At 38.9% G+C, this 17,542-nt stretch overlaps 1 protein-coding gene across 1 annotated transcript; it reads left to right on the top strand.

Moving 5' to 3' along the window:
• The first annotated feature begins 1,401 nt into the window (after positions 1-1,401).
• Positions 1,402-15,660, top strand: lrrc52 (leucine rich repeat containing 52). Its single transcript, XM_015372991.1, has 2 exons — positions 1,402-2,456; positions 14,659-15,660. Exons 1-2 carry the CDS (start codon positions 1,799-1,801, stop codon positions 14,985-14,987), a joined length of 987 nt encoding a protein of 328 aa, XP_015228477.1. The 5' UTR covers positions 1,402-1,798; the 3' UTR covers positions 14,988-15,660.
• Positions 15,661-17,542: the final 1,882 nt, after the last annotated feature.

Here is a 17,542-nt window from a genome sequence, read left to right as displayed (position 1 = left end):
TTACTTTCCCAAAGAACAGTTTTTCAATTTTTCCCCTACTTCAGACTCACCGCCGGTAAGTGAAAATGGGGACAAGTCTTGCGTAAACCACAATAACTTGCGTATAACCACAATAACTCCTGTAAAAACCACTGTGCAGCTATATTATAGTTTTATATTTATTGACTGTGCAATATTCTGTGCAATATACTGACTGTGCAATAAATGTGAATATAATAGTCATACCACGACCTCACTGTTGCTCCTTACCTACTACACTTTAATGTAAAAGTCAATCCACCTGTATATAAGACATCCGGATTGTACATATGACATCTCAAATCTCTGTGCTACTCCCTTGTATTTTTTTATTTCTTATTTTTATTTTGTTTTTCATTGTGTGTGATACATGTACACTTGCACCTTAATCCTTATTTATCTTGATATACTGTATATATATATTGTTTATTCTTAATGCACCTTTTTCCTCCTTGTTTGCACCTTCGTTATTTACTATGCCAATATGTGACCAGTGAATTTCTCCGCTGTGAGATCAATAAAGCTCATCAATCAATCAAACATATCACCAGAATGATTGACAATTTGCAGGACCACTTATTTTGATGATCCACCCGGAAAAAGAACATCCCCCACTATACATTTAGCAAACAAGTCGGTACGTCAGCTAAGTCCACTTCAAATTTAAACTGACATATTAAGGGAGTGTTGGCTTAGTGGTTAGAGCAGTGTGCTTGTGCTCTGAGAAGGTTGCAAGTTTGATCCCCACACTCTACTATGGGTTCCAGAGCACACTGCTTCCACACAATGGCAGCCCGCTGCTCCTCAAGAGGATGGTTAAATGCAGACAGTGAATTTCCCCATTGTGGGACAATAAAGGGATTTACATTACATTACATTTACAAGTGAAGACATCAGATCTGTCTTGGGAAATATCTGCTGCTGAAAGAGGAACATAAGAAATAATTTTTGATCCTTATCTCTTCAGCAGAACCTAAATGTACCTGAATGTTTCTAAAGTTCTGTGTAATTTGGCTAAATAAAGGCTTTACTGCACATCCACCATGACTGCATCGAGTATTTCTCATTAGGAATGAATCCAGGGCGCATTTCAAACAGGATTCCCCTCATTGCATGAGGTGCTTCATCATTGAGCACCAGTTATTGTTTTATGTTTTTCGTATGGCTCCAATGCGCATGAATCAAACTAATGGTCATAAAACCAGCATTACTTAACCCACGTGAGTCATGCAGACCCTCAGCTGAAACATTCCAGGTGACCTTTGTCACTAAATGCCAAAAGTGCATGGATTATCTTCCCCCCCATGTGTGAGAGTGGTCTTGCATTCTCTCTGGTGCCCAAACCCCCTCTCACTCGCGCTCCAGCTCTTTCCAAAGCGTGAACCCCCCCTCCCCTCCTCTCCAATACCCACCGCGCAGTTGGATTCAGTTACAGTCAGCGGCTGGATGGCGAAACATGTAGTGGAACAATTGAGCCGCGCATTATGAGAAGCAGCGGTAAGAATCCACGATGCGCGAACAGCTGGACAGATTAGTGAGATGCGAGACAGCAGGAAGGCATCTGGGGGTGAAAGTTGGTGGATGCGCGCTGGATCCCGGAGCGGCAGGCAGGATGAAGTGAGGCTCTGCGCGCAGGAGGAGCGTGCCACGGACAGACATCTGGATCCGACCTCGGTGGGAATCGTTTCTGGAACAAACAACTCGGCTCCGGTACATCAATGAGGGATGTGACTGTGTGTGTCTCTGTCCAGACGGGGTTGATGAAGCCCTCTGCGGTGTCATGCTTCTTGCCCCGCAGCCAACAAGCGCGCACCCCTTGCGGCTCGTAGTGTGCTTCCTCCTCCTCTGTGGCGCCGGGGTCCTGGCATCCCCGATCATCACCGCCGGCTGCCCGGACAGGTGCGTCTGTGATGACCAGTTTGTGGTTCAGTGCGCCGGGCAGCACCTGACCACCTTCCCGGTCAACCTGCCGCTGGCGACGCGGCAGCTCATCATCTCCAACAACCGCATCTCGGAGCTGCCGCCTCTGGCGCTCAATTACCTCTCCGACCTGGTTTACCTGGACTGCAGCAACAACACGCTGACGGAGATATCGGAGTCCACCTTTGGGAACCTGCGCAAACTGGCCTACCTGGACCTCTCCTTCAACACCTTGCACCGGATTGAGGACAGGACGTTCGGCCCCTTGGCGAGCCTGGTGATGCTGAGGATGACGGACAACCCCGGGCTCTCCGACATCCACCCGGACGCCTTTCTGGAGAACGAGGCCCTGCAGGTGCTCGACGTGAGCCGAAACAACCTGACTGCGCTCAACATCACCTCTCTGATCGCGCTGCCCACTCTGCGCTCCGTAGGACTCAGCGGGAACCCGTGGAGCTGCCAGTGCGACAACGAGGACCTCTGCCTCTGGGTCCACCTGGAGACCTTCAAGTTCCAAGGTCCTGTCACTTTACTTTATCCTGGTGTCATGTATAGTAATGCAGTCATCAGTAATTACCAAGCTGAAGAGCTTCATTGCTCCAGTTACAGCTAATGTGGATGTCCGGTTACATAATGGACTGGTCTGAAGTCAAACCTATCATGATTTGGTTATGGTTAGTGGACCCAAATGCAGAGGCTGAGAGGCAGGGATTAGTTGCAACTTTTTAATGAATAAATACAGGTAACAGAGGCAGGAATCCAACAATCCAAATTAAAAAAATGTAAACAAACCATGGAGACATCAGGGGAAAACAATCACGAGGAGCCAGGGTAAGACGAGGTAAGGTGGAGTAAGACAAAGTTAGAGGAGGAACCAGCACTGAGGAACTGCACAAGGAGTGTATTTATGGGAGACTGAACAAATAGAGTACTAATGAGCAGATTGGGAGCAGGTGTGAACAGAGCAGACAGGGAAGTGTCAGGGTTTGGTTGTGGTTTGGAGCACCCAAATGCAGAGGCAAAGAGGCTGAGGTGGTTTATTGTAGTTTTAAATCAAAGGAAACAGTTTAACATAGGCAGGAATCCAAAAAAAAACAACAACTAATAATGTAAAACAAACCAGAACTATGGAGACATCTGGGGAAACCAAACACGAGGAGCCAGGGAGAGACGAGGTAGGCAGACAACAGCATGGGGGAACAGCAATGACAAGGAACCAACAAGGAGTGACTGAATGAGGGAGAGTATAAATAGCTGACTGAGACAAAGGCAGGGCTAACGAGCTGACAAGGAGCAGGTGTGAGAGGAGACAACGAGGGAGCCAAGGGGAAAAACACACACACACACACACACACACACACACACACAAGAGAGCAACAGAAAAACATGAGAACTAACATAAATCTAAAAATTACAACAAAACTGGAATTAAACCAATTAAGCTAGAAAACAAGGAGCAAAGTAAAGAACAACAGAACCAAGACCATGACAGGAAGGAGCTAGAGAAAAGAAGACCAACACAAGAGGGCAACAAATAAAAACCTTAGATCTCAAATATATCCAGAAAATACAACAAAATAGGACTTAAACAAATAAAACTAGAAAACATGGAGCAAAGTAAAACCTAACAGAACCAATACCGTGACAAAACCAGCCTCCACTGGCTTTTTATTGGTCACACATACACTATGGAACACAGTAATGCTGGCTTGGACTTTAAGTTTAAGTTTCAGACGGTCATTGAAGCTCACCTTTCTCACAGTTGTTTTTTGAAAATGGAGAAAAAGTGTCCAAGAAGTGTATGAGAAGAAAAGAAAGGCCCAGACGAGATATATCCCAGAATGCTTTGCGCTCTCCTCGCAAAGCATTATGAGATTTGCTGTCACAGCAGCCCGCTGTCGCCATACTGTAGGCTGTCGCTACCCGACAGCGGCGACTAATAACAAAGATGGCGCAGGCACAGCGTGGGGGAGTAGGAGGAGTCACGTGGCTGACAGGGGGGAGCAAAAACCTGTCAGAACGGTAAGTTAACTGAGTTCACTATAAAGTTCAGTATATAGCCCTCACTCTATATAGTAACTGAGGGATTTAGGGGTTATGGCAACGTTCACAGACAGTAAGCATGTATGAGCTATGAGAACAGCAACTTTTAAACTGAGCGTGCACGAGGAGAAATGGGCTTGTGCACGCTCTCGCACACGTTTAATAGGCGTTCCCTCTTGGGAGCGGGTACAGGGTTGTACATGTGCATTTTTTTTAAGTGGAGAGGGCGGGTCTTTTAAAAGGTTTGACAAAATTCTTCACAATACCTTTAAATGAAACAAAACCAACAAGTCTATTTTTACAATGTAAGAAGTAGAAAGTAGAGATAATTGCTAAAAAAAAATTTAAGAAAACAAAATAAAGATTTGTCTAAAAAACTATTACTCCTGTAAATTATAGATAGCCAAAATGTCTAAGGTAGGCAAGTATTATTTGGTTTTGTGACACCTCTGGCGTAAAATGATTTTAATGTTTTTTTATTTAGTTAGTGTTTTACATGCTTAATTTGTGCACTTTACTTCAGAATGGCCATTTATTTTACCAAAGTTTCAATTGTTTCCAGTTACTAATTTTACTTCATAGTAAAAGTAGAGCACCCCCTAGATGCATCTTACCAGAAGTCATCAAGTTCTGATGTAGAATTTCAAAATTAACTGTAAAACATCCAAATTTTACAGATTTTGAGAGGCTCTAAAATTGAGTTTTAATGCAACTGGTCAAGAATCAAATTAGCTTTAACAACTTTGGACAAAAAAATCAAGATATGTGAAAGTCTACTTTGATGAAAGCATTGATAAGACGTAAAGGACTACTAGAATTTCCATTAGTAATGAAAAAGGCCACAAAAAAAACAAAAAAAAAAACCATTAGTAATGAAAAAGGCCACAAAAAAAACAAAAGAATAAATTAAAATACCTGGGAAATAGTGATAAAACAATTTTTAAGCTCTTAGAAAAAGATTTCATCTTTCATTTTTTTTTGTGTCTGAAAATATGAGGTTGATTAAAAAGCAGAAAATTAAATATGAAAACAAAAAGGAATCTAGTGATTTCTCCAGAATATGTATTCATAAAATATTTTTATAAATGAAATATTTTTATAAATGAAGGTACAACCTAATGCCACTAAATTCTCTTTGCATCTTTTATTTTTTTTGACTGGAGATATGAAGTTGATTAAAAACACAAAATGAAATATGAAAACTGAAAGGATTCCAGTGATTTCTCTGTAATATGTATTAATACAATTTTTTTTTTTTATAAATGAAGGTATTTGTAACCAAAAAGAGACAAAATATGCTGCTAGCCTACATTTTGGACAAAATAAAACCCTATAGGTCTGCTTTTATCAAAATTTTTTCTAACTTTTCAATTAAAAATCTGGCTTCATTTGCGAATGTCAGCTTGAAGCGGATTTGGTGGGTAAAAATAGTAAATTCCACAGTTTTCTAAAATTAAACCACCACAAATGGGCAATGTTTCTTTAAAAAGGACTGTGCTGTAACCTCACATGAAAATAACCACTCTTGTCATGCACATGCAGAAAGCACGTCGCAGAATTTCTTTCGCCTCACATCACGCAACAACATCTGCAACTCTACCGTCTCTAATGTTTCACACAAGTAAAGACGTGGACAAATAGCCTCCAGAGGGACTGCTGTTGTTTTTCATAGTCGCAGCAAATTTCAAGTGCTCGTTATTTTGGTTTTGGTTTAGACATATGACAAAATAAGAATTATAAATCTAAAGAAGACCTGCTAGAAATGTGAGCCCAGATGTAGAATAGCTTTACTGCTAACTAATAGAAAACATCTAGTACACTCTTTCGTTTTTATAATCTGTACTTAATTAGGCATGTTTTATATTAGCAACCATAGAAGCCTGAAGGCTTAACAAGTATTGCATGTTAAGAAGTGCAGATTCTTAACATGCAATACTTGCAATACCTCCTCAAAACGTTTCAAGCCAGATTAGGGTTAAATATTGCACATAAACAACATTTCAAACTCCTGGAACAATGTCAACAGACTTGCAGCCACACCAGGATTATAATGATTACAATGAGTCCATTGGTTTTGTTTTGCAGTTATAGCATCACAAACCCCTCTCAGATTAGAAGTATAGTGATACGGAAACTATCACAAGAATAAAAGTTTCTAGACCATGAGAGAGCTGTGCATATAATGATGCAAAAACAAGGACTCAAGGACTTTGAGAAAGTATTGTAATGCATATGTTTGCAATGAAGATCAATGGATGTGAATACTTTTGTGAGACACCAAAAACCTTAAAGGGACAGTCTGTAATATTTATTTCCGTCTAGTGGTGCATTAATGAATTACAAATGACAGACTGGCCCTTCGCTGTCAATAGACCTGCTACAGAAGCTGCTGAGGGACATCCTACTCTTTCTGAATAGAGCTCCACTTCTTCATAAATTTTCTCTACCTTGTAGAAGCTACGCCAAGATAGACTTCTGTTTTCTCCTGGGTTTTTAAATTCTTTTTCAATTTTTTTTGTTTTGTTTCTCTTGCCTCTCAGTGGACTATGGATAGTCATCCATTGAAACACATAGTAGAAGGTAGACTGATCTATGGATGGTTTTGCTTATTTTAAATTCCCTTCCCCATGACAACATGTTTTCAGATTTAGATAAAAGGCTGTCAGTGTGTCACCTTTCAGCTACTGATAAAAAATGTGGTAGTGGATGTAGCAGAAAAGGTGGTCTGGTCCAGACCAATGTTCCTTAGGGTGTAGTGAGTGGTCCTTCCCTCTAGAAGGCATCTGGGTCAGTGCTGGGATAGACCACTTATTACAACCACATTGATCCGGACCATACCACCATTTTCACTACAACCAGCTGCATCATGGTGTCTCCCTTTTAAAGGTATTGCGGAGAATTTTCGCGAATTTTTTAAAAGACCCGCCCTCTCCACATTAAGAAAAAGGGTGATGGGAGAGCATGCCTGAGCCCATTTCTCCTCGTCCACGCTCTGTTATAAAGTTGCTGTTCTCATAGCTCATAAAAGCTTACTGTGTCCGAACGTCCGCTCTAACCCCTAAATCCCTCAATTAGTATATAGAGCGGGGACTATATACTAAACTTTATAGTGAACTCTGTTATCTTACCGTTCAGACAGATGATGACTGCTTTCTGCTCCCCGTTGGTCACATAACTCCTCCTTCACTTCGCGGTGCCTGTGCCATCTTTGTTATTAGTCGCTGCTGTCAGGTGGCGACAGCCTGTGGCGACATTTGCGAGGAGAGCTCACTGTGCAAAGCATTCTGGGATATGTCTGCCTCTTCCGAGGCCTTTCTTTTCTTCTCATACATTCTTGGACACTTTTTCTCTTATGACCCTTGGCCATTTTCAAAGAACCGCTGCGAGAAAGGTGAGCTTCAATGACTTTCTGAGACCGTAGCTCACCACAGATATACGGCTGAAAGTGTGCATGAGCAGAAAAAGATAGCTAACTTGGGACGAGCATGTAGGACAGCCTTAAATAAACATATCACCAGAATGATTGACAATCAGGAGGACCATTTATTTAGATGATCCACTCTGAAATAAAAAGCAAGAAAACAGGTGAGCCTTTGACAAATTGGCCAGGATTGCTGGGTTTTAATTGAACCTTTAGACATACTTTAGGTAAAACTGGGATTTAATGCATTTTAAATAAGTAATAAACAAGTGTAATAGTTTATTTGAACTTTTTACCATGACTTTGTGTCATCATAGTGTCTGAAAACCTTGTATGTAGTAATGCACATCCTTCTTTCAAACACAAGAGCTTTCCTATAAACAGTAAAATGGGAACCTTTCTTTCATCCTTTGCTCTGATGACTCAAAGGTGCCAGATCAGAGCACACAGAGCCCAGGCCACTGAGAGATGTTCAAATCACAGAGGGCGAAAACAGATCATAGAAGGGATTCAAGTCACACATTTCTTTTTTGGAGACTCACATTTGTCCAACTTAGCCTGCAGCAGTTTGTTTTTAAAGAACACAAGATGGTAACTATCCAGAAATGACAAATCGATGCATATTTCTTTTAGCTTTCGTGATGCAATGCTGCAGGTATGATTAATGAGTCATGAGCTCCCCATCAAATATTGATCCCCTTGTTATATGACTGCCAGCTTGAAAAATGTTTTAGATATTTTAACTTTCTTCCTTTGAGTTGTGAGGCTTTTGGTTTGGTGTGGATGCGCTACAATGTAAAAGGGCAGCTGCTATATTTAGTGGGTCTTAGTGAGCAGGGAGCCGGTCATAATTCTGTCACCATGGCTCTAATGTGATTGCCACGCTCACTGAACGGCTTCCCCTTCTCTTCCTTCTTCATATAGTTCACCGCGGTGTTGACTTGGGCTTGAGATGTCCTATTTTGCCTGCTGCTCGTCACCCTTTTGTCTCGCCTAATTTGGTTTGTGGCCTCTTCCAGTGACAGCTGCCAGGGAAAGGAGAAGCCAGACATTCAGACATGCACATCCTTTGGCCCTGCATGCACAATCTGTCCATCTTTTTTTTTAAGAAGAGAGAAACAGACACAAACTTCTAGCTGCCCTTAAACCACCACTCACACTGAGTTAGAAACCCAGGCATGTGCTGAGTCTGATTTATGGATTCAGTTTCATGTTAAGAAGACTTTCTCTGGTTGATTTTATGAGCTTCAAAGCATCTCAGAAGTCCTCTTATCTGGTGTTTCGATCTCACCTAGTTTAGAACGATGGTTTTCTTCTTATTGTAGGAAATCAGCAACAACAACCCATCAGGAAACAGAGGGAAAGATAGAGAGAGAGAAAGAAAAAAAGCCTCAGGAAATGAACCAACAGATTCTCCTCTGTCTCGCCTTCCTGGCTACATTAGCACTCTGTCAGTTGTTATATAAGGACAGAGTCTGGAAATAGAGCAGAGTGTGAATAGGGAAGGAGAGAAGGAAAGCCCGCTTCTTTGATACCAGTCCCCTTTGGGGGGTAAGGTGCTAAAGACCATAAGGGTTTCCGTCCTTTCAATGAGCCAGGTGTAGAGTTAATGGACACATTTGCCAAGTTTGTGAAGAAAGATGAAACTGTGTCGCTCACAGTGCACTACTGCTTGTATACATGATATGCAGAGAGCATAGACATGTGCATCGGGATGGAAAAAGGCTGAACTCTTAACAGTATACAGTACGGATAGAGAGCAGCAGCTGCCTCGGAGAAGATCAGAGAATCCTTTGATTTATTTTAACATGAATCATACAGAAACTCCTCTGCAGATAATGACAGATTTAGATTTAGACTATAAATTTGTTACATTTGAAAATATCTATTTTGAGGTCTAGCTTTCAGGTCATTTTGGTGAGGGTAAAGTGTATTCCAGAGCTTATTAGACTTGAGTCGGTTTAAACTCATGTTTTAATTCAAAGTGCAAAATTAAATGTTTATTCAGCTACACCATTGCAGATATCTTTTATAGGTATATATATTTTTACTTTGGGTTCACTTGGAATTATGTTGAGGAACAACGTAATACATCAAATGCACCAACAAGTGGGGATAATATTAACTATAATCACATCAAAATGAAAAGAAAATCATGAGAAAGACGCTGAATTTCATCTGCAATTTTTTTTTCATACAAACCGTGCCATGTAGGACAGATTAAATGTTATCTAAATAGAGATAACCGTTAAAACCAAAGTATTAGTAAGTAGTTTTCCTTACTTACTGTTGATGCAAGTAGCGTCCATCTTGAATCCTGAATTTGCATTTGGTTCTCTTCACTTTTTCAACTCTTATTTCTGATATGCAGGAGCCTTACAGTTAAAAATGTCCAACTCAGTGGTTGTATATTTATGGAAGCGTATTGCATTCACCAATGCAAAAAAAATATCAGACAGCTTATCTTATAATTAGGAGATCAATATCTAATTATGGTAAGATATTATTTCATACTTATGAGATCTTTTCTCATAATTTACGAGATAATATTTCATAATTATGAGATACTGATATCGTAATTATGAGATCTTATGTTGTAATTATGAGAAAAGATCTTATGATTATGAGATGTTGTCTTTAAATTTGGTTATGATTACTTGAGGCAGTAATGAAGCATCTCTCAGAAAACTGGTCTTCATGATTACTTACTGAACAGTTCTCTGTACTGAGGTCTGATGATACGCGACGATTCCGCTCCTGTTTTTCACTTCATCAATAAAGTACCCAGCTATAACCCTGGGATTACTACTTGTGGAGTAAGCATGCCATAATACTGTACGCAAAAATCCGTCAACAGCTCCATTAATACAGATTCCTTATGGTTTTAGTTTTTCATATGAATCGACATGCCACATAAAGTTGTGACCTGGTTGTTTTAAACGATTCTGAAGCGTCAGCTGTACTCTTTGCGGATCTAGGATTTTGAGAAGGTACCGGTGGACAGTTCCTAGGGACACCTCCAAACCAGCTGGAATAGATTTCAGATGCATTCATTTATAACCATAAAAGCATCCTGTGCTGGTTTAAATGCTTCTGCAAGAACATTGTGATTTCCAGCAAGTCAGAGTGAGCTTTTCCCCCTAAACAGTTCTAAGGACTTACTGCACAATGCTGACATACTAAAACTAATTCCATCCACATTGAGTAAACTCTGTATTTCCCATCGTTGCATACCTAAAAGGAAATAAAAGCATTTTAAATCCGACAATCATGTTTCATGTTGCGTAGCTCAGCAATGACTGTCCGTCCTGATCTCCTAAATATGACATGTTATCTCATAATTATGACATCCTATCTTGTAATTATGAGACAAGATCTCATAATACTGAGATCAGGATCTCATAATTACAAGATTGGTATCTCGTAATTATGAGACAAGCTGTCAGATTTTTTTTTCTTTGGTGAATGCAATACACTTCTGTAGATATTCTTACTTCTGAGTGAAACTGGAATGCAGCTTATCTAGATCTGTGCTATGCTAAATATTCATCTAGATCCTCTCTGATACTGTTTAGCATTTCCCGTCTATGTAATTAAGTTTTTCAAGTCTAACTTTTAAGTTTTTGTTGATGGTTTGGGTCATTATTCTGCTGCATATGGGTACACATAAGGATTGATGGGAGCCTTATTAATCTTCAACTGCTTGTTCTCAAAGGACATGGAGGGGATGCTCCTCAGGTAGCAGAACTCCATAGGGTTACACAGAGATGCATGAATCTAGCAAAATACCAGTTTGTGTGCAAACTAATACCATTATAACATAGTTAGGATTTTTTGACTAAAGGTAACGTACCAGTGTGAGAATAATGAAAGAAGCTTAATAACAGGTTGAAGCAAAGTATTCCTGGTTTACAAGCAGAAATAGAAAAAGGAAGTAAAATTAGTAGTCTTTTAATTAAAGAATAGTAATAAGCTGCTTATGTAGGCTGCTTTGTACAAAATTCAAATAATTAGTTGCAGTCTGTTTTAAATTATCCCGAAAGTTTTGGGGATTTTTTTTGCATCCAAAGGCTTAAAGCAGCAGATCTTCATTTAAGTCCCAAACATCTTCTTTTCCCATACATGAAACTGTGTAACTTGAAGGTGTGGGTACAAAAAATTAGGCTCTAGGAGACTGCTCCCACTGTGGAGAATTTCATAGCTTTTGATCTATAACAACAAAAGCCTTGGAAATATATAAAAAAGCCAAATACCAGCAGTGGAAATAGGCAGCACTGAGACATGTTTTGGTTTTTGATTCTTCTACAACAAAGTCATTAATAAACGGCTTTTCGATTAGCTGGTATAAACCATCATATCTATCATGATGTGTATTTCATTTGGTCTGAGACACCTTTGGATTTAATGTATTTTTATCCAGTTTATGTGAAAAAAGGAAAAAGTTAAGTTTAGTCCGGATTTGTGAATTTCTCCGGGTCTTAGTTGGGGTCCAGCTAATACCTGGTGATGAGAAACATTGTTATCAGCGTTCTCAGGCAGACACAAAAACCCCAAGTCACTCTGTAATCCTGTGTGGGGAAAAGGAGTTTGCATAATTCATTTTTTTTTTTGGTGAGAATTTTGTGCCGCATTAACTTAAGACTCGAGAACACAGAAAGCCCCTAAAGCTCTGCTGTGTTCTGATAAAGAAGGCAGAATTTTAATGCTTGTGAAGATAACTGCACTTTTTTGTGGATAATTTGAACACAGTTTGCAGGTGTTTTCTCACTCAAAGATTATTTTAGATTTATATGCTAATTAATGTTTGTTTTTCTGTGTCTAGAGCACAGAGTTGTTTTGATTGTTGTGATGATAAAACCATTGGCCACGCTAACAACAACATGACTTTTAAATGGAAATTTGCTCAAACAACTAGTTTTATTCAATGTGGACAAATTCATTTATTCAGCATAACTGTTTCAGTATAAAATATCCTAGGCAACAAATTAAGAGCAGAACCAATTCAGCAAACTATGTGTACAGTGAAGCTCCTTATATATACACATATAAAAAATCCAGGGGGAGAAGAAATTGTTTACTACTTGTTTTAAACAGAGTGGACCCCTTTTTGCATGCTTTGCAATAGAAAATGGCATCGTATTGCATGATGCTGATAACAATTAAAATAGGTTGGGTCCTGGTTAGCTGCTTGTAACTCTGCAGAAATTTGAGGGGAATTGCATGAGTCTCTCAAACTTTGAGGAAAATACAAAAACAAGCCTCTGACTTATAGGGCATGTAAAGCAGGTAGACAGACTTAAAAAAAACAGTGATCTTCTTTGAGCTTGTAAGAGCAGAAATAGCAGATTTTACGTTTATTTGTTCATGCTTAGGGAATTTATATTACATACTGTCCTGTGAATACTTGATCTCACCGGTCCAGTGGTCCTTAAGGAACCCGCTACACAGCCCGTATGACAGAAACATTAAAGGATGTAAACGGTGTGTTTTGGCCTTTACCTGGTCGTGAATGACATTTATGAAATTTGTCTAACTGGTTTTGGACCGCCCGGTTGCTACTTGAAATAAAGCGTATTGCAATCACCCAAAAACATAAAAAATCAGAAAGCTTATCTCATAATTTACGAGATAAGATGTCATAATTACAAGATAATATTTCATAATTGAAATGAAAAAAAACTTTTTAAAAATCTTTTTTTTTCCTTCTTCTCCTGGTTCCTGGTGTCATCTTCAATGACAGATAAGCTGAACTTTCATCTGGACTGAATTATATTTTTCTCCTACCAGGTTGAGTCCTTTGTGGTCATATCTAATTTACCTCAGGTCTCCTGTTTTATGCTCACCCTCTCTTTAAAAGGTTAGTTTTCATGCAAATACAATGTTAATCAAGTATTATATTTTCTACCAACCCCAGCCTCTTCTTCTGACATCCCCTTAAAGGAAATGACATGCCCGGGCAGAATTATCTTCTTCTTCAGCACAGAGAAAACATTTATTAACATAAAAATATTTTTTTATGACCTGAGTGATGTGGGAGGTTGATACACTGACAACAAATCAGTTATGTGTTGAGGTGCTGATCCATTCCGTGACTTATAGACTAACAGAAGAATTAGTAAATGCAATTTTAGTAAATTAATACTTTTATTCTGCACCAGTCTCAATGTACTGTGGATGTGTTTTTTTTTATTTATAAATTATAAACATTATCTTGCAATTTTAGTAAATTAATACTTTTATTCTGCACCAGTCTCGATGTACTGTGGATGTGTTTTTTTTATTTATAAATTATAAACATTATCTACTGAAGGTTTGAGTGTATCAAAGCATTACCAGGCAAAAATATATCTGATCAGTGGCATTGTTGCAATTACAGAAAAGTGTATAAGTAGTCAAATAAAAAAAGGGACATATGCTATATTGAATAAAGCCAGATTTAATCTGACTTTTAGTGAGTCACAACTAAAAACCCATGAAAAAACTTTTCATTGATTTACTAAATAAATCAATGAAGCAAGACCAGATTTTCATAAAGGCTTCACTACTAAATCTACAAACATATTCATACATGTATGTTGTTTAAATTGGTTATGGTTTTGCATAATAGGTAGGGTGAATGGGTGAGAAGTGTTTGTTATTCACTGATTTTATAGAATACTTTTTGCAATAACACTGAATTTTCTCCTTTTCCACATAAAGCATAATACCTAGTTCTGAAAACAGCATGGATTTTCATTATGTCTTCTTTTATTTCTATCTTAGCATTTTGAATTATTACTGTAATTTTGTTGTCAGTTTAACGTTAATATAGTAACAACTGAAATATCATGGATCATATCACCAGATTGGGATGGCCGTAGGAGGACACTGCCATGGCCACCCCTTTAGCACCCCTTTAGCACCGCCCCTGATTTTGAATCCACAATTACTCAACAACTTAGCCATTTGACCAAATATATTTTTAATCTTAATTGAGTATTTCCTTGGAGTGCTACTTTCTACTTGTACTCCCATAAAATCTTTGGGTGCTCTACCCACAGATTGTTATAAATGAATATCTGTTGCCTTCAAATGGTATAATTTCAGGGCAGATTACATGCTTTTGCGTGCCATTTGAAGGAGTGGACTGGGGAAAAAAAAAGTGTTGCCATGTTGTTGACTGTTTTCCAGGCTTTTTATCACCTGAGTTGGTTGGATTGCATTTTCCTAAGATTGATCATCATCACTCCTTTTCTGTTTGTGTCTCTGTTTGACAGATGAGGGCCAGACGGTATGTGGATCACCTGCTGACATGCAAGGTCGCCGTCTGAGTGAGGTGGGCATTCAGCTGCGGACGTTATGTCACCAGTCGCTGGACTCTTTGGACTACCTTTTTTTCGTCGTCATTGGCTTTGTGATCTTCGCCGCCGGGACTGTGTCGGCGTGGTTGATGGGTGTCGTCATGGTGCTTTACGAGCGTTACATCAAGAAGAAAGACGACCAGCTGGAACTGGAGAATGAGGAAGAAGGTATTGAGATGGATAATGCATCAAGAGGCAGAACAGACCGGGGGAACAGGAGTTTAAAAACTTCACATACTGTTTAAAAGAATTAATCCCATTTTGTCTGCCATGGATTCCTAGAGTGCCTCCTGTACACCTTAACTGCTGTCTGTTAAATGTAATCTAAATTCAATGTGAAGTCTTTTTAATAAGGTCTGCTCGCAAACAAAAACCAAACTTTACAGAAATATTAGGAATGTCTTTCTAATATTTTCTAGTTGGCTTTTAGGGGACGATATTGATTTTTATAAACTTTATGATTGCTGGGTGGATACATAAATCATATATGCAAACATTCAATTATACTCTGTATCTGAGTTGGACAGAAAAACTGTCTGCATTGGTAAAACTGCTATAAATTCTGTAAAGCTTTTCTTAAAGGCACCCACATTCATTTCATTTTACTATGCTTTATTTTCCTGCATATCGTGTTCTAAACTAGGTGGACATTGTTTTATACTGTTACATGTTTTAGCATCTCTAGTGAAAAACTATTTATTAAAAAACTTTGATAAATCTCCTACTTTTCAAAGGCACACTCTGCTTTGATTACACTGAATAGCAGCTGTTTAAGGGGATAGTTTAAGGTATGTGAAGCGAGATTGGGCTAAAGTATCAGCTGTAGATATGTTATCTGCTGTATATTACTCTCTTGCCAGCTTCTTTTAATTCAAATCCAGATCTTTTGGTCTTGGAGGCTGATCCTAACTAGTCAGAAAGAGCCCAAACTAGTGGTCTGCATCTTTTGGGTTCAAACTAACTCTTGAAAACTTTGACAATTAGTTCAAAATTTGCTAAAAGTTGTTTATTGCTAAGGATTTTCTTCAAAATTGACTAATAACAAATGCAGATAATTCAGTTTCCCTTTTTTCTTCATAATATAACTAATTTAGAATTCCCAACAGAATGACCTAACAGTTAACTCCTTAATTTCCTGTAACATTGTTAATGTATTTTTGTAGTCATCACATTGTAAATGTTTTTTTTTCTTTTCATTTTTTTTATATATTAACAAACCATACAAGAAATTAATTTATTCAATTCCACAGAAGTTTAGTTTTTCTTTTAAAGGTAAATAGTCATGTTATATGCCTCTACCAAAAAGTAAAGATACTGAAAAAAATACTATAAACAGCAATCCGAATAATATTTTTATTGTCCTTTATTGAGCCTAAATAGCACCTCAGCACAGGGCTTGATGAGTGACATAAAAAGATGTGGCACCATCTACTGGCAGTACAGCAGAACTACTTAAAAACCAGATGGTGGTGATTGACAATACTGCTAAAAAAAGTACTGACCGTGCTGTGACACCTTGTGGAAAACCAACAGCCTGGAGGAACATACACAGAACGGGTATATCTACTAACAAAATGAGCAAAAACAATGCTTTAAAGACAAAAATGACAAATTCTACCAGCAGGACACCTTCATTTCACCAAAACACATTGTATGCAACCAGAATAAAGGGCTGCGTATACTCCCGCAGTGAACTCGTCACACGTATGACGCAAATATCTTTGATTTATACCTAATTTTGAAGTGTGGTCTGCGCTGTGTTATTCCATGCCACAACACAAGAAGGGCGATCACAAACTAGCTGTGGGTCCAGATTCAGCCTAGGGAGGAGGAAGTGGAAAAATGCAAGGGGCAAGTTTGTGCGACAATGGAGGGACATGAGGGCGAAAAAGAGTCCCAGCATTCTTGCGCACCTCGCTCTTCTGGCTGTTCCCTCTTCACGAGTCGTTTTCCTCAATGGTGGTCATACAAACAAAACACGCTGGTAATGTACCAAACAGGAAATACGCATAGTGTAGAGCCGATGTAGATTTGACCAATCACAGACCTCCTTTCTCTCCTCCCTGCGACGCTATCTGTGGGACTGTCTGCGGTTAAATACAATTTGGGGGAGGGACACCAGAGGGTCTGGGGTTATATACTGGCATATAAGTCTTACATATGATAAATAATATAACTATGTAGCTTTAAAACTATTCACCTTTCCGTCTGTCCATCCATCCAGCCATGAATACATACACCTGCACACACCTACGGATAATTTATAGAGACCAACCAATAATCATGTCAACATAAGAAATGTTGTTTGAATGCATTGCGCCTCCAAAGATCTTCCTGTGTGATACATGGACTCAGAATGGATGAAGGTGTTTCAGATTAACTGTTGGATAAGAAAATAATGCCAGGTAAAATATGATTCCATAGGATTAAGTAAAACGTCTGTGGTATGTTTGCAATTTGTTTATTTTTTCTTTTTATTGTTAGATTGTAATATATATGTTTTTGTGTTGTTTTAGACTGTAGAATTCCTTTTGGTTTTAGCCCCTTTTATGATTATTTACAAAGGAAATCATAGCAGTACCCCAACAATAGCTGTCCAACATGGAACAAGTTTCTCTGGTATTATATTATAGTATTGCACTGGAGATGATGTGTTCCTTAACCAGCCTTTCGAAGCACTTCATCATAATGGGAGTCAGTGCCACAGGCCAGTAGTCATTTAGTGAGGTGACCTGAGGCTCATTTGGGACTGGAATAATGGTGGCAGACCTAAAGCATGCTGGCACTATGGATTGTTCCA

This window comes from Cyprinodon variegatus, unplaced genomic scaffold (genome assembly GCF_000732505.1).
Source record: "Cyprinodon variegatus isolate N-32 unplaced genomic scaffold, C_variegatus-1.0 Scaffold79, whole genome shotgun sequence".
Classification (NCBI taxonomy): domain Eukaryota; kingdom Metazoa; phylum Chordata; class Actinopteri; order Cyprinodontiformes; family Cyprinodontidae; genus Cyprinodon; species Cyprinodon variegatus.
Note: the sequence above shows the minus strand (reverse complement) of the source record. Positions and strands in the feature narration are given on the sequence as shown.